Source organism: Rhinopithecus roxellana, chromosome 11 (genome assembly GCF_007565055.1).
Source record: "Rhinopithecus roxellana isolate Shanxi Qingling chromosome 11, ASM756505v1, whole genome shotgun sequence".
Taxonomy (NCBI): domain Eukaryota; kingdom Metazoa; phylum Chordata; class Mammalia; order Primates; family Cercopithecidae; genus Rhinopithecus; species Rhinopithecus roxellana.
In genome coordinates, this window is record NC_044559.1 from 77,102,151 (window position 1) to 77,125,166 (window position 23,016).

General features: G+C 42.7%; 1 protein-coding gene across 2 annotated transcripts in view; it reads right to left on the reverse strand.

The window, feature by feature from the left end:
* The window catches only part of DNTT (DNA nucleotidylexotransferase), a 35,501-nt gene that overhangs the window by 3,046 nt on the left and 9,439 nt on the right, over positions 1-23,016 (reverse strand). For both annotated transcript variants that reach the window (XM_010389595.2, XM_010389594.2), the window contains exons 2-9: positions 18,993-19,167; positions 18,140-18,268; positions 16,738-16,908; positions 14,746-14,817; positions 13,066-13,189; positions 9,353-9,485; positions 8,115-8,223; positions 2,886-3,128 (exon numbers count right to left, since the gene is read on the reverse strand). In XM_010389595.2, the coding sequence (XP_010387897.2) occupies positions 2,886-3,128; positions 8,115-8,223; positions 9,353-9,485; positions 13,066-13,189; positions 14,746-14,817; positions 16,738-16,908; positions 18,140-18,268; positions 18,993-19,167 (1,156 nt within the window). The remainder of the gene's footprint in view (positions 1-2,885; positions 3,129-8,114; positions 8,224-9,352; positions 9,486-13,065; positions 13,190-14,745; positions 14,818-16,737; positions 16,909-18,139; positions 18,269-18,992; positions 19,168-23,016) is intronic.

Below are 23,016 nucleotides of genomic sequence, written 5' to 3' on the forward strand. Positions count from 1 at the left end.
GATTTGGAATATTGTTATTGTAAAAGAGGATTGAGGAGTCAGGGAACCCATTCCAGCTTGGATTTTGTCCCTTCCTGGCTGTGCATCTCCTGACAAGTCATCCAGACTCCCTGAATCTTGGTTGAGTGAATGAAAGGATGGAGGAAAGACATGATTAAGGCTCCCTCTGGCTTTAACATCCTTTCACACGGAGATGCCATGAAACTGATGTTCTAAGTCATCCTGCTCCTGGATGACATCTCCCACGTCAGGAATGGGCTCTGAGACTGAAGAGAGCAACACATGAAGCCTAAGACAGAGGACAGGAACACCTTGGCAAAAGAGGGCAACGAATTGCCATGGAGACTAGTTATCCTGAGAGAAACGCAATCTAGAAATTTTGTCCTCTTCATGTGGGATTAGGGAGCAAGCCTGGGATACTGGTGCCCTCTAGTGGTAAGGAACAATTTGCTATTTTAGGAAAGCTAACCTGGGATGGGTGAGGAGATGGACTTTGCAATCAGAAGTCCTTTATTCACCCCGCTAACAAGCAAAAGAGTTTAGTGCTCTGCCAGTGCCTTGCAGAACCAACAGCAACAATTTCTGAGAACTCTGAGAAAAGAGACTAGAATGTGCTGAAAACATGTCCATATTAAAAATAAAATGGGCAAAGGTCAACCACTTCAGTCAGTGATGCTTAACTGGCATTACATTGCATAACCAAGGACTTCTTTCTGGAACTTTCCCCTTTTTTAATCAACTATGTGTTCCCAAAGATTTATGTCTATCAGACAAATTGCGTTTATGGTATATTTTTTCTTTTCTTCCCCCTTTTTTAAGAATGAAAGGAGCATTTAGTTGTCAGTCAACATTTGTGATTAGAGTAAGAAATCCCACTGCTAAGATGCTGTGCTGAGTTAATTCCAGTCCAAAGCAAAGACACCTGATATTTAACCCAAGGCTGAGAACAATTAATTTCTGTTGTGTCATTCATCTGTATAAAACCCTCTACGAACTCATTTCACTCAAAGCAACAGCCAGCTACCTGGGAAAACAGGAGAAACAGTGTGAGGTGTTTAGTTGGGAGGGTGGAACACATGCAAGTGGGACTCAAATCACAGGTGTCCTCTCCTGTGAGTGAGAGGAGATGGGAACTACTGCTTATCCAGTACTGGCCACGTGCTGGCTTGGTGCTGAGGCATCACCTAATGTCTCTGCAACCCAAGGAAGTAGCTAAGGTCATCGTCCTCATTTTCCTGATGGGAAAATTGAGTTTTACAGGATATAGGGAACTTGTCCAAGATCACCCAACAGTAAGAAACAGAGCAGGAGCTTGCAACCAGGTCTGGGATCAAATGGTACTCTTTCAAAAAATTTTTATAGCTCGATTTTATTTTTAATTAACATATAATAATTGTATGTATTTGTGGATTATATGATATTTTGATACATGTATATACATTGCAGAATGATAAAATCAGACTAATTAGCATGCCCATCACCTCAAACATCTACCATTTCTTTGTGCTAAGAACATTAAAAATCCTCTCTTTTAGGTACTTTGAAATATACATTTTTATTAACTATAGTCACCATACTGTGCAATAGAACAGAGCTTCTTCCACCTAACTGACTGTGTACTTCTTGACCCTTTTCCCTCTCCATTTTCTGCCCTCAACACCCAGCCTCTGCTAACCACCATTCTACATTCTATTCTCTACTTCTACGCATTTGACTGTTTTCGATTCTACATATACAGAAACGAGATCATACAGTATTTGTCTCTCTGTGCCTGACTTATTCCACTTAACATAATGTCCTCTAGGTTCAACCATCTTGTCTCAAATGACACAATGTCCTGTTTTCAAAAGGCTGTGTCATACTCCACTGTGCATATACCACATTTTAAAAATCCATTCATCTGTTGTGGATGCTTAGGTTGTTTTCATATAATATCTTGGCTATTGTGTATCATGCTGCAGTGAACACAGGAGTGCAGACCTCTCTTTGACACACTGAGTTCGTTTCCTTTGGATATATACCCAGAAGTAAGATTGCTGGATCATATGGTAGCCCTATTTTTAGTTTTTTGAGGAACTTCCATACTATTTTCCAAAATGTGTAATTTACAACACCACCAACAATATAAGAGGGTTCCCTTTTCTCCCCAGCCTCACCAACACTTGCTGTCTTTCATGTTTTTGGTAATAGCCAATCTGAGAGATGTGAGATAACATCTTATTGTGGTTTTAATTTGCAATTCTCTGATGATTAGAGATGTTAAGCAAGATGGCAATATCTACTTGCCATTTATATGTCTTCTTTCGAGAAATATCTATTCAAGTCCTTTGCCCATTTTACACAGGGTTATTTGTTTTCTTGTTATTGAGTCTTTTGGTTTCCTTGTATATTCTGGATAATGCCCCCTTATCTGATGTATGATGTGCAGATATTTTTTCCCAATCTGTGAGTTGCCTCTTCACTTTATTAATTGCTTCCTATTTCAACCCCCTTGCTGGTTTCTGTACTTCAGTGGTTCTCCCACTTGAGCTGCATCAGAAACACCTGGAGGCCTTTTCCAAACACAAATTTCCGGGCGGAACTCTCCAGAGATGCTGATTTGATTCCATAGGTTTGGAGTGGGGTAAAGAATTTCCATGTCTAACCTGTTCTTGGGTAAGGCTGCTGCTGCTGGTGTTGGGGACCACACACTGGGAATAACTGTTTTAAATTAAATTTAAATTGACCATGTGTGGACAGGATGCCTTGATTTAGAGGTTTCTGGGTACTGCCCCCTCCCCTGTCACCCGGCCCCTGTTGCCATCATCTCTCCCCTGGGCCCAGGTAGACTCGACCTACGTCTTTCGGAAAGCTAACATCATCCCATGGGTCCATGTAGCGCTTACCCGTGAGCCAGTCCATCCCAACAGGGCGAAGGCACGACGCTCGTAGGGGCACATGACTAAATCCACACGGATGGCCTTCCAGGTCTTTCCCTGCCAGCTGGACTGGTCACTGTCCACTCTTTGAAGAGGCAATTTGAAAATCAAAAAGCACTTTTGAAAATGATCCAAAGCATCAACCTTCCTGCTAGGCACCCTGAGCTTTTCAAATGTTGACTCCACAAGGTCATAATATAAAAGTAATCCCTGAAAAGAAACAGAATGGTGTCAGGAAAAGGCCCTGACGAAGAGGAGCCATGATTTTATACTGGATTCTTAACGAAATCTTCACAGATCTGAGCAGAACGTGACATGTGTTTGATCTTTCATTAAAGGTCTACCCGCAAACACTAGGAGAAAACACTAAGAAAGTGGTTACATTATGTTCCCTTTACAGAAAAGGAATTTAGCGATGAGAGAGGCTGAGGCAAAGCCACTTAATGGCCAAACTGCAAGAAAATCTCCGTCTCCACTTCTGAACCTCAGCTAGTGCTCTGGGCTCTTCTTAGTCCTTTAAAAACAAACCAACCATAAACAAAAAGCCATGCTGCAGGAATTTGAGACCAGCCTGGATGACATAATGAGACCTCATCTCTACATAAAATTTAAAAATTAGCCAGGTATGATGGCATGTGTCTGTAGTCCCAGCTACTCAGGAGGCTGAGGTGGAAGGATCCCTGGAGCCTGGGAGGTTGAGGTTTCAGTGAGCTATAATCACACCACTGCACACTAGCCTGGGAGACAGAGCAAAACCCTATCTCAAAAATAAATAAATAATAAAATAAAAATTCATATTGTTTCTGGGGAGGGCAGCTTTGAGTTAGTGTCTGCTACAGTTTGGATATTTGTCCCTCTAAACCTTATGTAGAAATCTGATCCCCAGTGTTGGAGGTGGAGCCTAACGGGAGGTCTTTAGGTCATAGGGGAAGATCTCTCATGAATGACTCATCCTCATGGTAATGAGTGAGTTCTCACTTTGTCAGCTCCCATGAAAGCTGGGAGTTACAAAGAACCTGGCTCCTCCCCACTCTCTCTTGCTTTCTCACTCACCCTGTGACCTCTGCATCTGCCAGTTCCTCCTTGCCTTCTGCCATGAGTGTAAGCCCTGTGAGGCCTCACCAGAAGCAGATGCTTGGTGTCATGCTTCTTATACAGCCTGCAGAACCATGGGCCAAGTAAACGTCTTTTCTTTATAAATTACCCAGCCTCAGGTATTCCTTTATAGCAATGTAAATGGACAAAGACAGTGTCCCTTTATATTATACCGATGACTAGGTTTAACCCGCCCAAAGCGTTGTGGCTGGAGGCTGAGTCTAACTTTGGGGCAGGATGACTTGCTATTTCTAGGTAGCACTTCGGAGGCTCTTTCTCATGACAGTGTTACTCCACCTGCCTTGGAGAAAGTGGGATAAAGTTAATGACACATGTCATCTAAAGTTGCCTATCCAGAAAGTGGACAAGTGATTCTAAGGTGTGACCAATCTAGTTGCCATTCTTGGTGGGAGCTCCTGATGGCACAGGGCAGATGTGGGAACGGGAGAGAGAAACATGCTGTCAATCGCTAAATCTGGCAACAAAAACAGCAAGTAACCCTCAAATAATGTCATCAAGTTACTGGGATGTGTGATTTGTTACTATGTACTCCTTAGGTTCAATGTTTAAAAGCTTTATCTTCAGAAGCATTTGGAAGGTTTGCTGAAGCGCAGTTTGCCGGGCTTTGTCCCCAGAGTGATGCAGGAGGGGGAGGGAGGCATTTCGGACAGGTTCCCAGGCAATGCTGGTGTTCCCGGGCCAGGACTACACTTTGAGCATCATTGGTAAATTGATTATTGTTAGGAGTCATGCTTTGCCTTTCTTCTACAAACCTGCACAAGACATTATTTCAATTCAAAACGATACTTTTTATTTTGTTGACTTCAATAGAGGGAATTCTTCACCCTTTAACTGCCTTGAAGAACAAACACTATTTGAAGGGGGAAGCACTAATGCTAGGGAGGCCCTCTGGAGGAGGTGGGAGATGTTGCCCTAGTTAACCTCTAATCACCAGCTCAGGAAAACACATTTCTACTTTTTTAAGGAAACTTGCTAAAATTAGTACAGAATAGCAGCCTTTTGTGTAAATTTCAATCATGTAAATTTGAAAAAGGAGATATAAAAAATATGAAGAAGTCTCACATGAAAGCCAAATTTGTAATAACACACCTTCCCTTAAAAAAAAAAAAAAGGCCACAAAGCTGGATTCCTAATAGTAAACTGTGCTTGTCCTGTTGCCACATGGTGGAGTCACTTGGTGAGTGAGAGAAAAATGGGCCATTCTTTATTGGGCTTTTGTCTTGAATTTTGCAAGGTGTTTGAGAACGCATCCTTGAACGTAATGCTCCTGTCTGTGTGTTCAGAAGGTTATCTGCAGCAGGCCACAACTGTCAAACATGCACACAATCCCTGATGCCACCTCTAGAACTCCAGCCCCGGCTATCTACGGGGCAGCCCGTCTGGGCTCAGGCTTCCCCATCAATACCCCCTGGTTGACTGAATATTTACATCAGCATGTTCTTTTATTTTTTCCTACCAGACACTGAGAAACTCCTGACTAGGAGGAGGCATTTCCCTGCCTCTCCGTCCCTCCTGTCCTCCCCAGGGTACAGAGCGGCCAGTTCTCAGGAAGAGAGCTGTGGGGCAGGAGGGAGATGCACTCAGCTTGACCTCCCACAGGAAGGATCCATCCGAATTTAGTCTCAGATGCCTTCCGAGGAGGGTCACATGGCTGAGTGTGAGGCTCTCTAGCCAGGATCCCTTCCCTGCCCTTTGCTTCCAATTCCCTCCAACTCCTTCTGGGAAGACTCGACGCCCAGTATTCAAACTCATGTCAGTTTCTCAAAGTGAATATGTTCTTTACCCTCCAATGTCTGTCAATACATTCCACCTCCCAGCAGTTCCATGAACTGGGGATGTGGCCACACGGAACAGTTAGGGTCCCGTACCCAAGGTCTCACCCACCAGGCAGGAACCAAAACCAAAGTCATTTAACCTCCCCTCTTTGGGTTGAACCACTGGTGCCATTGAGAACTCAGGCTAATGGAGTCTTTGGGGATGGCAGCCCTCCCCCCAAGATCAATATTTCCAAGATTTTTGCTTCCCTGTCTCCCACCCCTGACCAAGGGGTTTCCTGCAAAGATCACATTTAGAGTCATCTGATGGGTGACTCGACCGGATACCATTGGTTATTCACTATGCTCTGCAGGTGTTTTGAAACACTGGATGCGTATGTTGTGCATGTTGTGAGAGAATGTGCATGTGTGTACCTGCACAGACTTTATAACCTGGAAAGCGCAGCTTTTGGTCGGCATGGCAGGGCATGGGAGTGAGGTAGAGGGGGAAATTAAATATGAAGAAGTCATCTGCCGATTTCACAACCGAGGTGTTGTGGGCAGGCCTGGAGCTGCAGGGGTCTAATCAGGGCTGAGACACCAAATTGCAAACTGCCCCACAGCTTCTCCCTGCTGTCAATGTTTGTCAGTGAGTGAAGGGGAAGAGTAAGCCCCTACCCAGTCCTGAGTCCCTCACCTAGCCCAGTGCCAGGCTCTCAGGCAGAGTTCAACAAAGAATTGTGCACAAGAGATAATGATAATAGTCAGCACCATTTGTTAGGCTTTTACCATTCATCAGATACTGCACCAGGTGCTCTATCTGATTCTTTCATTTAATCTGCTCCTTTAATGAATGAGAGAAGCTTGTTGTTACCCCTGTTTTATAGACGGGGAAAGTGAAACTTGGAAAGATTAAGTAACCCATCCCAAGTCATATAGCTAGTGAACAGGGGGGCTGTGCTTTTAAAATCCCAAATCTAAAACCCACGTGCTTACATTAACATCAGCCTCTGCGCAGCGCCTGCATATAAAATGCCCATCCCTGCTTGGGGACCAGCAGTGTGACTTCCTTGAAACTAGGGAAAGACCAATGGAAAGAGGACTCTCTGCTGCTATCTCCCTACCCCATTCCAGTCTTTAATAGTGTTGGCATGGGGAGGGGAGGGTGCCTGTAGGACAAGGTCAGATAGGTTCATTTTTGCAGGGCCTCCAGGTACGGAGCCAGACAGCCCACTCTCCACCAGGCCTCAGTTAGCAGGGTCCACAAGCCATGCTCCCTTGTCTATCAGTGAGAATCTTTCGTTGGTAAGAAAGATTGTCAACAAAATCTTGAGCAGACCAGTGGGCCACTTCGCTGACTCTTCCTTGTGCTGCCATCCCCTGGCTTTGTCTATTATGTTCACTCTTAGGGCCACTGGCTGCCCTGTGTTCATTCCCCTGAGAGGGACAGAGGGGGTTGGAATGGCTTCAGAGAAGAATTTGGATCTGGTTCTAAAGTTGAGTCTTCATTTCCAGTGCCCCTGGCCCTAGGGTTGTGTTTCTAGCTTTTATTTTCACTTTATCTGAGGTCTTCCTTTTCTGGGATATCAGTAAGCTTGGTCCACACCCAAGAGAAGCAAACTACTCAGGAAAGATGAAGCTGTGAGGAGAAACACCAGCCTATCTACAGGTCCCAAGAGTAGGACCCTCTGGTCTCTCTAGGAAGTGAGGCTCTCACTAGAGTCGGACAGGAGTCAGGGCCTGCATGTGGCTCTGGCTGCAGGGTTAGTTCAGCTTACTTTGGTTTCCTCCACCAGGCAATAGGCCTGTCACAAGTCTGATCTCTGCAATACATGGGGGCTTCTGAACCATGACCTCTGCAGGGCTCAGCTTGCCCTCATTAGTTTCCTTCATTCCATCTCAGTACAAAGTCAAGATGGTAATTGACCAGCATAGAATTCAAGGCACTATCAACACCTCTTAGACTGATTTTATCCCAGTCTTTGCATTCCTGCACCCAGAAATGCAGCTTTCTGGCTCACATTTCCCAGGTCTTTAGAGTGCATGCTTTTCACTTTGTTTGGGTGCCTCTGTATGTCAAACACAAATGCATAGCCACCCTTGGCCCTGTTGGCCAAGATACAGGACATATTCATAACATGTACTCTAGGACCCAAACAGGAAAGTCTTATTGTAGGTCATATGGCTTTGTATAAGCTGCTGCAAATAATTGAGAATTGAGAATGGATTAGACAGGTCATTACACAATTATAAGGCAAGTAATGTGCAAAATTCAAGTGTTAACATAATGTATGAGTGTGCATGTATTTTTCATCTTTCTTCTCACCTTCTTTTCCCATAAGTTCATCACTTTCTGTAAAAGTTGTTGCTCTTCATCCTCTGTTGATCCTGGGCTGGTAATTAAAAAATCTACATCATGTCCCATCTTCTTACCCCTAATTTTCAAAAGCAGTATAAAATGGAAATCAATTAGATTTTAGTCTTCATTTTAAAAAAATAACCTTGTTTCTATACCCTATATTTAAGATTTGCAAGCATAGAAGGTTCTTGACATTTTTTTCAAGAAACAAAATATCCTTGGTTATACATCTTTATTCCTTACAAAATAAATTTATGACACAGAAAAAGTCATATATAGCATGTATGTGATTATGTATATCTGGGCAAAAAATAACAAAAAATTATTTATTCTACACACTCACACAAACCTACATGCACCCACACATACACACATAGAGACAAGCATGACAGCAAGCAAACCAAGAATTGTTATCACATAATACAAGGTAGCACTCTTGGAAGTATGACATGGAGTAAAGCCATTATCTTAGATTTGATCTTCTCTTACTTTCTTCCCTTGCCCAAACCTATTTTGTTAGAATGGCCAACAGCCACCAGGTAAGAGGGCTGGAGAAAGAGGTGGCGGAGGCTGTGGGAGGAAAGAAATCCCTTTCTGAAATGTAGGCCTCAATATCCAACAACCACACACATCTGTGTGAAGCATTCACTCATTCATGAATTCATTCAGTCAGTCATTTATTGACTCAACCAAGATTTCTTGAGCACCTACTTTGTGCTAGGCATCATGCAATAGTCTTGCTGAGAACTAAGCTCTACAAACTTAGTGGAGAAACCACACACAGGAACAAATCACTGTAACTCTGTGGATCAAGGGCTTTGCAGGTATTCAGGGAGCATGGAAGAGGGGGCTCTAATCCAGCATGGAGAAGGAGGGAGTCAAGGAAAGCTTTCTGTAGGAGGTGCCATCTAAATTGAGTATTAAGAAATGAGGGGAAGTCAGCCAAGTGACAATTTGAGGAATGGCAGTCAAAGCAGAAAAGTCTGAGTAAGCAAAGCAACAAGGCAAGAAACAGCTCTGAGTGTGTAGAGGATGACAAGCCATTTGGGGTTGCTGAAATGAAATGTGAGGGGCAGGAGACAAAGCTGCAGCAAGAAGCTGGCACCAGATCACAAAAGGCCTTTGTGCCATTTCAGATGCCTGTCCGAGTCAGGGAGCCACTGAAGTGTTAGGGCAGAGGAGGCAAAGCCACCCAAGTTATTTACCTCCGGAACCCTCCTGTCATGGTGACGAAAGCATCCGGAAGAAATGCCCAGACAGCCTCTTTAACCAGCGCACTGACAGCCTCTGCTTCTGCCCTGGTCACACAGCTGACAAGGTCTTCATAATACAGAAATCCTGAGAGGCCATTTGACAGGTCAATGAAGAGAGTGACGCGCGTGTGAAACAACCAGCCCTCAGTGGAAGGGGATTCTGTCCCCACAATAGAGCTAACATGACTACAGGCATCAACACCAAAATCCATTTCCATGGAGACAGAGCAACCCATGTGGTTCTCCTGGTTGTGAATTTTGCAGGGTAACATTGGTTCTTTGCTTTCTAACTGAGAGGCTTACAATTTCCTAAGAAGGAGACAATATTTCACATCCCTCTGGAATCCAAACTGTTCAGATCTGACTTCCTACCGAAGAACCAGCCTTCTTGATCAATAAGCTGTGTCCTGCTGTTTTTTAAAAGGTAACACATAAAGATCTGGAGTTGGAAGGTGATGGATCCATTAAAAAATTAAGGTCAAGAATAGGAGCAGGGTAGATGTGTGTCTGAAGCAAGGCAGGAAATATCTTAGGTGGTTTAGCTTGTTGCTTCTTTGCCTGACCAGCATGAATTAATGGAAGTTCAGAGTTGCTATGATGAAAAGCTAACAACTTGGTTCCCACAGAGCGGTGTGGAGGGAGATTTGGAGGGGAAGAGCAAAGGAGAAGGGAGGCTTATCTCCAAGGACTGGGGTGAAGTATTGGCGAGGAGATGAGCCCGGTGATTAGATCCATAGAGCCTGAGGGACATAAAATCATGCTTCCGTATCACTGCTCTCCTATCTAGGGTCTCCAAGAGGGGGCCATTCAAACTCTGTTTGACTCTAATAATGGGGAACTCTGATACCTCCAGAGGAGCCTGTTTCCTAATTGTAAACTCTGTTGCGCCAGTTCTTTCTTTTGAAAAGCCTAAGTCTACTTCTGTGTGATTTCACCTACCACTGGCCCTCTGAAATGACAAGAGTAAATCTATTGGTCCTTGTTTCTCACCGTGGGATTGTGGAAGGGAGGCAGCAGGGTGGCCATTTGGCTTGCACACCCTGCCAAACTTCCCATGTTATCTCTAATGGAGACAGTCACAGAAATATGCTGGCAAGACCAAGAGAAAATGGCATTCATATGAACACACCTATAAACTGTGTCCAATACCAAACCACACCACTTGTGGAACACTGCTTTCTTTATATCAATACGGATACTTATTTTTTATTTTTATAAAAAGCCACATTTCTAAAATTATTGCAACATGGCCATTTTTGTGAGCATGAGGAGTTTGATCTAAGAAGTAATGCTCTGTTAGGCTCTAATGCAGAAACCTGTCATCATGACTAAGATTCAAAGCACAACTCACTGGGTAACCACAAACACCTGTGCTTATGCAGTGATTATACATGATCCAAAAGTCATGATTCATAACTATTTCTTTAAGAAGATGTGCAGATATCAGGAATGAACGTGTAAGACTATGATGATTTGTTGACATCCATGAAAGTTATTTAATTGACTTTCCTTTTTGGTATGGCAGGGTGACTAACTTATCACAGGAAACTTATCACACAGCATAAGGTTAAATATGTGCTGCTATAGTTCATAAATTGACTTTTCAAGGCAAATGTGGCATGTGCATGCTCAAGCCTCAGGGAACTGCAATCAAGTGCAAATATAAGTAAAACTTAATCAGGTTATCCATCTGACCCGTGAACTGTCCTTTCAATGTGTTCAATTAGCTTACCCTTCACAGTATTCTAAGCTATTCCCATTGACAATTCCATTCAGTGTAGTGCTGCTCCAAGGGGTGCCTATAACCACTTGTGGGGGTATAAGTATAGTGGGAGGGCATTCCTTGATTTCTGCATAGAACTGGTAGCATTAAACAGTACGATGGAAATCACTGATTGACTAAATGAATAAAGCTGCTTCATTCAAAGGGTTGGAAAAGCTCAATAGGAAGAGAAAAAATCCAGTTTACAAAGCTGGGGAATTGAAAGCCCTTAGATCCTGAGAGCACTGGACATCATTTGATAAGGGTTTCATCCAAGTGAAACACTATATTGCTTCCCAATTTCTCTCTAAGCATTGAGAGTCTTTACTCATCATTCCAAACCACTTACTTGCTACTTATGTTTAATACTTATTTAAATTTATTTTGAATGGCATCTTGAGAACTGGTGTAAATCATGCTTATTAAACGTGTGCTTTCAGGGTCCTGGAATATAAATACTAGGATCTTTTTTTCTTAGACTCTTTTATTTCCTATGTGGCATTGTATGATCAGCAATCTTTCAAAGATGAGCAACTTTACAAAAAAATGAGTAGGGGTCTTCTGTAGTATCACTGATAGGACCTACCACGATTTGATTTGCTTCCTCTACCATTGCTTGCTTTTGTTTATTTGTTTGTTTTTGTCAGTTACTTAAACAGAAAATCTCTGTCTACCTTTTTTTCCTGGTCTTCTCTGGCAACAGATTTTCTTACTTTCACATCATTAAAAATCTGGGGCCAGGTGTGGTGGGTCACACCTGTAATCTGGGCACTTTGGGAGGCCAAGGCAGGTGGATGGCTTGAGCCCAGGAATTCAGGACCAGCCTGGGCAACATGGTGAAGCCCCATTTCTACAAAAAATTAGCTGGGTGTAGTGGTGCACACCTGTGGTCCTAGCTACTTGGGAGGCTGAGGTAGGAGGATCACTTGAACCCAAGAGGCAGAGGTTATAGTGAGCCTTGATAACGCCACTGTACTTCAGCCTGGGCAAAAGAGTGAGAACCTGTCTCAAAAAAATAAAATTAAAAAAAAAATAATGACTTCATTCTCTATAACTCCAGGAGCCATGGTGCTGGGGACTGTGGCTGTGACTCCTTTTGAATCACAACTGTGTTGTATTTTTATTGCCTGTTAAAAGTAAACATTTTTTTTAAACACAATATTTTTGACACTGTATTGTCATCCCTTCATTTTTAAAAAACTTACTGGGAGCCTCATAAATGGAAGTGACTAGGCTACCTTCAACCTCTGAGAGGCCCTGCCAGGCTTTCAGGTGGGTGATGACAGCACTCATGTCCCACCACAGTCTTCACTTAGGCTAAAGAGTCTTGGTTGGGTACATCAACCCTGTGCCTAGATTTCTACCACTTCCCTTCTATTTTCCTGGTGTTTTACAGTTTCTAGAGCATCTTCACATTTGTGCCAGGCAACAGCTCTAGTTTGTTCAAGCAGCCAACCCTTCTGTCTTTGACCCTTCACCCACAACTCTTACCCAGGGAGAAAGCCAGGACCCAATGTCCAGAAGAGTCAGTAAGGACCAGATCAGCAGCACAACCTGGCTTGACATTTGGATGAAGGACCACCAACAGCCACCATGTAGGGTGCCTTTGTTTTGTGCCAGACACAGTGCTGGGGCATTGCCTGCATTATCTGATTGACTTCCCAGCTAAGTATCAATGTTATCTCCCTTTTATAGATTAGGTAACTAAGGTTCAAAGATTTTAACTAACTTGCTTAAGATCACACAACTGGAAACTGCTGGAGCTAGGATTTAGATCCAAGCATCAACGGACATCAGAGAAGTGTCCCAGCTCTCCCAGATTGGAGTTGCCGTGTAATTGACTTAGAGCTCCACCACAACCCGACCAGCCCATAGCAACAATGACTTTTAGGAGAGAATTTACCTGCTCTCTGCATTCGTGTAAATTTCAGGCTTTCGTCCGACCTTACTTTACTCAGAGTTCTGAAACCCATCCTGAACCACTTCTCAGAAGTCTTCAACCCCACTCCAAATACAGAAGTAAAGAGCTAAAATGGAGGGAAGGTATGCTATCAGTCTCTAAAATAATCATTATAACATCCGAGTCATGACCCTTTCTAGGTCTCACGCAACGAAGAAAAAGTATAAGCACTCTTTGACCTAGTTCCTCCTGAATATGACAAGCAGGTGGGTGATGGTCATTTTTAAGGGCATTTTTGTTTCAGATGAGTCCTTTCTTGACATGTGGCATTACAAAATGAAACAGAAGTAACAAGCAGGTTCTGGCACTTGTGCAGGGCTTAGGTATAGTCTAATGGATGGCCTGCCTGTGCTGTCCATGAGTGATACGGTATCTCTATAGGGCTCTCCACTTTGCTGGGTCTTTGACCGACACTCGTGCTCTGCATAGGTACCCTCGCATTTTGAAAAGAGATGCTCCTATAGGTTATATAGTTTCTCCACCATCACACAGGTGAGAAGTGGCACAGCCCAAACTTAAACCCCGGTCTATTTACACTCCAAGCCTGTGCTCCTGCTCATGGCCATATTTTAGGCCTGTACATCACCTTTGCAATGAAGGGACTGGTGGAAGTCCCTTCCACCTGCAACTCTAAGGCAGGGAAAATTGGGAGGTAATAAACCCTGCTTCCAACTAAATGGAGAGGCAGTAAGGAGATTTTCAGACACAAATCTGCTCTTTAAGAGCAGTTCTGTCCTGTCCCCACCAACCCCCCGTGATCCTCATGTCCCATGATGTTTGTACCCATGAGTGACAGACTCTTGGAGGGTAAGGCAATTTGTACATCACCATAGCATGGCAATTATCTGGGCACCTGAATTTATTTAGGCATTTTCTTCCTAGACCAAAGCTATGGACTGAATTCCCCCTCCCAACCCAGTTTGTAGGTTGAAGTCCTAATCCCCAGTATGATGGTATTTAAGACAGAGCCTTTGGGGTCATGAGAGTGGGGCTCTCATGATGGGATTAGTGTCTTTTTGTTTGTTTTGTTTTTGAGACAGTCTCACTCTGTCACCCAGCCTGGAGTACAGTGGCGCTATCTCAGCTCACTGCAACCTCTGCCTCCCAGACTCAAGCTTTTTTCATGTCTCAGTCTCCCAAGTAGCTGGAGTTACAGGCATGCCCCACCACACCTGGCTAATTTTCATATTTTTTAGTAAAGATGGGGTTTCACCATGTTGGCCAAGCTGGTCTTAAATTCCTGTCTTCAAGTGCACCCCCCTTGGCCTCCCAAAGTGCTTGGATTAAAGACATGAGCTATGGTGCCCGGCCCAGGATTAGTATCTTTATGACACCAGAAAGATTGCTTGTTCTTGCTCTCTCTCTCTTGCCATGTGAGCAGGGGAGCATGTGAGGACACAGCAAGAAGCCAGAAAGAGAACCCTCACCAGAAACTGACCCTGCTGACATCTTGATCCAGAACTTTCAGCCTCCAGAATGGTGAGAAAATAAATTTCTGTTGTTTAAGCCAACCCATCTCTGTATTTTGTTATCACAGCCCAAGCTGACTAATACAACCAGCCAGAATAAGTAATAAGATTAACTGAAAAGCCATTTGCAATAAATATATGTAAAATCACTTACTTTGAAGGATTGATATCGTTCATCATTTAACACAGCTTTAACTTCAGAACTTTCTCCATCTTCAATAATCTCCTAGTGGATAGTTGAAAAATACTTTAAATTAGTGATGTTGGACAATTACTGTCTAAGACTCTCAAATTCATGGATCTAGTTGCTTGGTTTCTCATGAAATGTGCATGCATCGCATCCTGGGGTATTTCCTTAACTGATCTGGAGAAAACAAGACAGTTCTCTATAATCTTGAAAATGCTAGCTCATCATATACCCAAGGACCCCTTTACGATCCTTAGAAACAAAGATACAAATGGTTAGGGTCCAGATCTACAGAATTCCAAACCAAAATCTTCGCTGAAAAATGTATGTCCAAATATTGGTAATAATTTTCTCTTAAATGAATATGACCACTGAAATAAGAAGACTTTTCCATTGAGAAGGTTAATTTTGGACCCATCAAAAAGCCAATCTACATTCAAGCCCTTGTAATATCTAGCTCAGAGCCCCTCTCCTCTGAGTAGAGTTGGGATAATTGTTCTTGAATAATATACCTTGCACTTGACTATATAGAAACTTACTACCAGATGACCTACTTGCTTTGCTGGGGAATCCCTAAACACCGTTCAATAAATAAGCACAACCTCCAGCGCTCTCCCTGGAGAGATGTAGAACCAACTCCACTTGATGTCAAATGCACCGCTGCTCTAAGGTGGCGCCCCCAGGTGGAACTGAGGTCCTCCACGCAGCCTCTGTTTGAAATCAGACCATTACCCTGCTGTCAAGCTTGTAAGTCACTTGAGTCTTTCACTGTGATTAATAACAATATGGGAGAGTTCTGTTTCTACTAACTGGCTCCATGTAACTCCAGCTGTGATAATATTAGGGTATGGATTATACATAACATGCCTCTATCTATCTATATGTTATAGTAGGTAGCTAGTTAGGCATGAGCAGAGCAGGAGAGGGCTCCCCGCTCCAAACCAGGAATGTCAGGCGACCATCAGGTGATGGTCCAGCAGTTATCACACTATGGCTCTAAAATGATAATTGGTTGCAGCTGGTGCTAGAGAGAGGCAATTCCCTGACGGTCTGGCAGTTATCACACTATAAAATGATAATTGGTCACAGCTGGTGCCAGGGAGAAGCAATTTCCCAATAGATAAAAACACTTGAAATTGGTAATCAGCAGCTTCCAATAAAATCTCAGGAATTGGGTGAGTGGGCATGAACATGCACATTAAGAGACAAAATGGCAGAGTATGATTTTCTGGGGCATTCCACCGGAAAAGGGAAGAATGCCTCAGGTGAGCATGCATACAACTCCAGTAGACACACTGCGCATGCACCCCTCCCAAGCACAAGGAGGGCACTGTGCACGCGGGTGACTCACCCTAAGGGAAGAATCATGGGAAAAGGGATGCAGGACCCCGGAAGTAAGCCAGCGTATAAAACCCCAAGTCAAAAGGTCAAACGCTGCACTTGCCTTCCAAGTTGCCCACTTGGGTCTCTTCCAAGTGTACTTTCCTTTCTTTCCTGCTCTAAAGCTTTTTAATGAACTTCCACTCCTGCTCTGAAACTTGCCTCAGTCTCTTTTTCTGCCTTATGCCCCTCAGTCGAATTCTTTCTTCTGCAGAAGCAATAATTGGGGCTGCTGCAGACCCGAACGGATTCACTATCAGTAACTCTGACACCTGCCACCACTAACGTATTTTGGTGCCATGTGACTAGGATATTCACAACCCCTAATACATACATACATACATATATATATACACACATACATACATATGTATATATATACACACACATATATATATAGTCTAAATAAACACACACACCACACACAGAAACAGGAGAGAGAGAGGAATGTGTATAAAGGAAGATTTGTGATGTACACCACATCTACATAGTTGACAGGAAAATCTGTTAGCTACATCTCTCTCTCCCCCATCCCCACCTACCAATTGGGAAGTGGGACAAATCCCATTTCACCCTTACCTCTATGATACACTTCACCTTGGACCCCAGGCAGGGAATTCCTTCTGTGTCCTTCATACTGATGATTGTGAATGGCAGAGATTTCAATACAGAAGCTGCTCTCATAAATGTCACACAGGAGTCTTCATTTTCTCTAAACTCACAATTTTCAGCCAGTATATCAAAGGCGTCCTAAAGGATAAAACCAGATAAGCAAGAGATCTGCTTCCAAGCCCCTGAGTCAGTGATCACTCACAAAGGCCTCTTGCTCTCCTTTAAATATTGGAATACCACTTGAGTGTTTCCTTCTAGGTCAGGATGGGGTCTCCCATACCCTTGTATTCCTCTCTTGTGTCATGGAGTAAAGTTGAATTGAAAACACAGGTACCAGAATGCATTATACAGAGACTTGGAATACACTGCCATTAAACACTCACAGATGATTTAACTAAAGAGTGCTTTGGTGCTCACAGCATCTTGCTAGTCATGACTCAGCATAATCCCTCCTTCTGTACTATCTTCCCACTAGCCTGTGGCTAGAATTCTGCCTTGATCACTGAGCATCCCTGTAAAACACAGCGCTTAACACAGGCTTGTTGAATGAATGAGTTTAGTCATAGGCACACTGACCCAGAGCCAGGATTATTTAAGGTAGGGCATGTTTGCATTTCTAGCAGGGGAGAAAGCCGCTGCAGATGTGTGATATCATGCTCAGCATATCCAGTAACTACAATTTCCTGGTCTTTCCAACACAGACATAGAGCTGGAAGTCTAGAAATGAAAAGCTCTGTATTGATCTACTACTACATGTTTCATCCAGCTAACCACTGACTCTAGGTTAACAGACAAGCAGTTGTGAGCTTTTAGGGCCAGGGCCGTTCAAAACACCATGACCAATCTGAGGGCTGAGTGGAGCTTTAGATATGATCTATCCAATTTCTTTTTGAATAGATGAGGAAACAGGCTCAGAGAGAGAAATTGACTTGCCCAAACTAGTGAATATCAGAAAGGCTGGAATCTAGGTTTGCTCAATTTTTTGGTTTCCCAGCAAAGGCTGTTGATGCATTGTTACCATTTCTATGTAATTTACTCTTACTATGTTTTGGACTAATTCCAATATTTGGTTTTTCAGAATATTTGCCTTTGACAAGTGTTGTGCCCATTAATGACAACTCTCTGTAAATAGCAATCTACTGTCTCTAAAGAATATAACCTAAATGTATTTGTCCATTTCCAGGAAGGAAGGAGACCCATTCTTGATAGAAAGAAGGATAGAAGGATCAGAGATGAGGCTAGGGCTGTGGGTAGGTGGGAGGAAAACTTCCCCAGGTTTTCAGAAAAATTTATAATTTAATTTGTGGCTCCATGGAAAGAAGCTGCAAGCCCTTCGTTTGCCCTGGGTATTGATGTAAAGTCCTGTTACCGTGAATATCTGGTTATAGTTGTTTAAAGTGGTTCTTCTCTGACACGCATACTGGGAGATCTTTTGTACAGCAGTTGGTGGAGTCTTCGGGAGGCCTGGATTGGTGCTATCTGAATAGTCTCTTCTCACCTAAACAAATGCATAAGCATCCATTTTCAATACAAATTAATAGTAATAATAGATATGTATGAAAAATTTGGAAGTAGATGTCTGTGGTTGGAGGATAAAATTATAGGAGACTCAAAATTTATGTTATATACATCTCTAATATTTGAACTTGCTATTATCAACATGTATTATTTTTGAAATCTGAAAAAAAACATGAAAAGACCTATCAATTAAATATCATCTTCCTTTTCTATGAACTTACGTACTTATGGTTCAACCCCTCTTCCCAAAGATTCTAGCACAATTGCTTAAATATTTGGAATTGAGAGCTTAATTTTTGTTTTGTTTTCTTTTGTTTTCTGAATAATCACAGTAAGAGAAAAAAAGGAATCTCCTGCTTTTCTGGCTGCCAGAATATCAAGGTTTAAATGTTTTGAAATATTTGTTTATAAATGTGTTCAGGAAAATAGCTACCACTCATAAGGTGCCTACTATACTTAACACACTGTATTAAGTGCTTTACATGTATATTATTCTAATCTTCATGACCATTTTGTGAGGCTGGCATTATTGTTATGTCATGTTATAAAGGAAGAAACTGAAGCTTAGTAAAGCTAAGTGACTTGCCCAAGGTCACACAGGAAGTAAGCAGAGAATCTAGGGTTTACCCCAACTCTGTTGATTCTAAGCTTATGTTCTTAACCATCAAGCAAAGAACAGTGAAAATCACACTCATGACACTTACAACAAGCTGGTGTTTTCCTGTCATCTCCACCGGTTTCCCTGCTCCTATACATTCTATCAGCCAGGAGACATCAAGGAGTTCTGGTTGTGAGCTGACTTGTATTTTCTGTACTTGAAGCCACTCCAGAACGTCTGAACCTGAGTTGTTCTCTGCTACAATGTGGGTGACAGAATCACTGCAAAATGCAAGACAGAGTTACCAGTTGAAGCATCTTTCAAAAATTGGAAGCTCTCCTCTTTCCTCAAGGTTTCTGAGCATTCCATCTGCTGGAGAAAGACACATGCTAGACCTAACCATAGATATGGAGAATTTAGGCCTGCATGCAAGTGAATTCTCTCTACGTTAATTAGTGTGGCAACAGTGGTCTGGATTACATGTCAGATGCATGAAAAATAAAGACAACATTAGCAGGACTGAGGTGTTGATGGAAAACCAAGGTCCAGAGAAGATGGAAGATGAAATTACTCTTAAAGTAGCACCTAGCATTCCACATGAGGTTTTGGCATGCTGCTCCATTTTTACTAGTGGAGGACTTTAATAATCCAAAGGCTTTCAAACTTGTTTTACTGTGACCCACAGTTAGAAATACGTTTTATATCATGATCCAAAGTAAACATAGAAATAGGTGCAGATGTAGCTATTCTTACATGGATTAAGCAACTGTCTTAATCCATTTAGGCTGCTTTAACAAAATACCTTAGACTGAGTAATTTATAAACAACAGAAACTTATTGCTCATAGTTCTGGAGGCTGGGATGTCCGCGATCAAGGGGTTGGCAGATTTGGTGTCCAGTGAAGGGCCATTCTTCATACATGGCACCCACTATGTGTCCTCACATAGCAGAAGGGGAAGGCAGCTCTCTAGGGCCTCGTTTTTAAGGACATTAATCTCATCCACTAGGTGGAGCCCTCATAACCTACTCACCTCCCAAAGGCCCCACCTTCTAATATCATCGCCTTGGGGATTAGGTTTCAATTTATGAATTTTGGGGTGACACAAATATTGAGACCATAGAAATATCCCATTAAATGTTCTCACAGTTTATTATTAATAATAACTTAATTATTTATAACCAGCCTTCAAGAAATTTTGCTCTACATGTTTTCAAAGTCTGGACAGGGATCTTCTTAGCAGGTACTTAGCACTTACCATGTTTAAGGCATTGGCCAAGTGCTTTACCTACAGCATCTCATTTAGCTCCTCAATAAGTGTTACATCATTCACACTTCAAAAATGAGGAAACTGAGGAACAGAGAGGTCAAGTGACATTCTAAAGGTCACACAGCTGGCAAATGATACTCATCTTTTTTATTGTTTTTTCTGGGCCAGATACGTTATTTCTAGTTTTTAATAAGTCTTCATGGTCAGCCTTATATTATTGCACTCAGTGATTTTTAAGATCGTTTCAGTTCAAATAGTCTATAAATCTGAGCAATAGCATGAGCACACAGCATACCCAGGCATCAAAGAGAAAACACAGCAATATTTTCTCTTCCTCCTCCTATTTTGTTTCCTTGATTTCCTCTTTCTCTATCTTCTTTTTTTGATAGAATCTGATTCATGAGGTATTTTTTTATTTACTATTATACACACAACCCTAGATTCCTTGTGATAGTGGTGGTGGTGATGGTAGTAGGAGGAGGTTGGGTACCAAAGAAGACAAAGGAAGTTCCTGGACATTAGTATGTTATGTGAAACAGATGGCTTATGGTGTGAATTACGACAAGACATGAGGCATGAAGATCTGCCGTGTTCAGAGAAGGAAAAGAACATGGTGTGAGCTGGGAGAGGCAGCTGGTTGGTGGAAGAGCTGTTTCATGTCTAGTCCTGAATGATACACCTAACAGGCAGAACTTAGGGTTCTCCTGGAAGAAAAGGGTCAGGGACCAGAAGGACAGGGAGGAGAATGGCCTGGGTTGGAGTGGAGAGTTTATATTGGGAAGTAATTGTGGATGCAGCTGAATTGGTAGGGACAACTACATTCTAGAGGGTCTTAGAAGCCTGTTGAGGTTTGATCTTATTTTCTGGGGTTGTGGAGCCAGTGAAGGTTTTTGTGAGCAGAATATTGATGGCACTACAGTGTTATTTTAAAAGATGAGTCTGGTACATAACAGTGATTTGGAGGGGAGCATAATGGGGTAGGGAGGGTTGGGGAGCTACTTAGGAAGATGAAACGATAGTGTAAGTGTGAGATGATTTTAACCCAGTCTGGCACAGGAAGGCAGAGGAGAAATATGGTGGACATCTGCATCAGCTTACCTATGAAAAATGAAGTCGGGGAGGGAGTTAAATAGTACTCCAGCATATTCATCACAGTAAGGTAATGGCACTTTTGGTAGAAATCGAGATTTAGGAAGTTGCGTCTCTTTGGGGGAAGGGGTGGAGCAGTGGAATTGAGGTTTATTTCAGGCATGCTGCATTTGAAGGACAGCAGGAGATCCAAATTAAAATATCTGGTTGACAGTTGGGATCTGAGGTTGGTGCTCAGAGAGAGGTGGGGGCTGGGGTCAGAGCTGAGACCATCTGGACTGCAGGATGTGCAGCAGGCCCAAGCAGAAATAAGTCGTGGCAAAGCAATGCTCTACAAGAATTAAAGGAAGATGGATAACTGCTTCCCTATTCTAGATCCACATTGTTCCAAAATTTATGTATAATAAAATTCCTGAAGGATTCTTTGGATCAAGGATTAGTAGGAATTGTTATTCCATCTATATTCCTTTGGAGGAAAACATTATTATTATATTCTTATACTTATGATATATTCTTATTTATTATAATATTATTACAATAAATAGAGTTTTGCCTAACCCTAGAGGGAGAAGTGTATGCTAAAGAGGACCCCTCACCACCTACGCTCTTACCACTCCCCCTACTGCCTCTTCTTCTGGGATTCTCCGAGACAGTGTGGAAATGTCCACGCTCACATTGTTGGGTGAGAACCATATGCATTTCTTAATTAATACAAGCAAATTTGCGGATGACAGGCTGTACATCATATGAAGGAAGACTCTGATTGAAACTCCCAATTCCTGTTCATTAAGAACTAGCAAACCAAACAAAACAGCAACAATAATCTTAAGCCTACACAAAAACCAAAAACTCGGGCCAGGTGTGGTGGCTCATGCCTGTAATCCCAGCACTTTGGGAGGCCAAGGCGGGCGGATCACGAGGTCAGGAGATCGAGACCATGCTGGCTAACACAGTGAAACCCTGTCTCTACTAAAAATATAAAAAATTAGCCGGGTGTGCTGGAACACACCTGTAGTCCCAGCTACTTGGGAGGCTGAGGCAGAAGAATCACTTGAACCCGAGAGGCAGAGGTTGCAGTGAGCTGAGATCATGCCACTGCACTCCAGCCTGGGTGACAGAGCGAAACTCTGTCTCAGAAAAAAAAAAAAAAAATTGGAAGAGATAAACTTGGGGACGTTAAAAATTTCTTCCAGCGAATAATTAGTTGATGGAGCAGGGATTTGATCTTATAGCTGTTGTCATCAAAGTCTGTGTGTTTGGCCATCCATTACTTTGTGTTATTTGGAAAAGGAGGGAGCTGCTCACTTCCTCCTGTTGCAGAGGGACAACATCTGGATGAGTATCATAATAATAAGAAAACTGATTTCCTCCCAAGGGCAGAAATACAGATGGAATAGCACCTCTTATATAACACCAGTAAATGTATTGCCTTGCTGCTGTCACATAGAATTTATGTTTTGCTATTTTATGTACAATATTATATGGACTAAACTAGACTACAGGACATGTAGCACTGCCCCAGAAAATCTGAAAGAACAGCTGCCATAACCACACATCAAGACGGAGCAGCCATAGGGAAGCTGTCAGGCTCTCTGGGCTCTGGGTTTTCCCTAAACCTCCGATGGAGTTGGATGTGTCAAGGGGGAGCCCTGGACTCATCGTCCAAATTCAGGCCTCTCATCATCCACTCCTACCCCCCTGCTCCATCACCACCATCTCTTCACCTAGGATTCCTTTGGACACAGCCCTGCCTCTGATGGGGACATTCGAAAG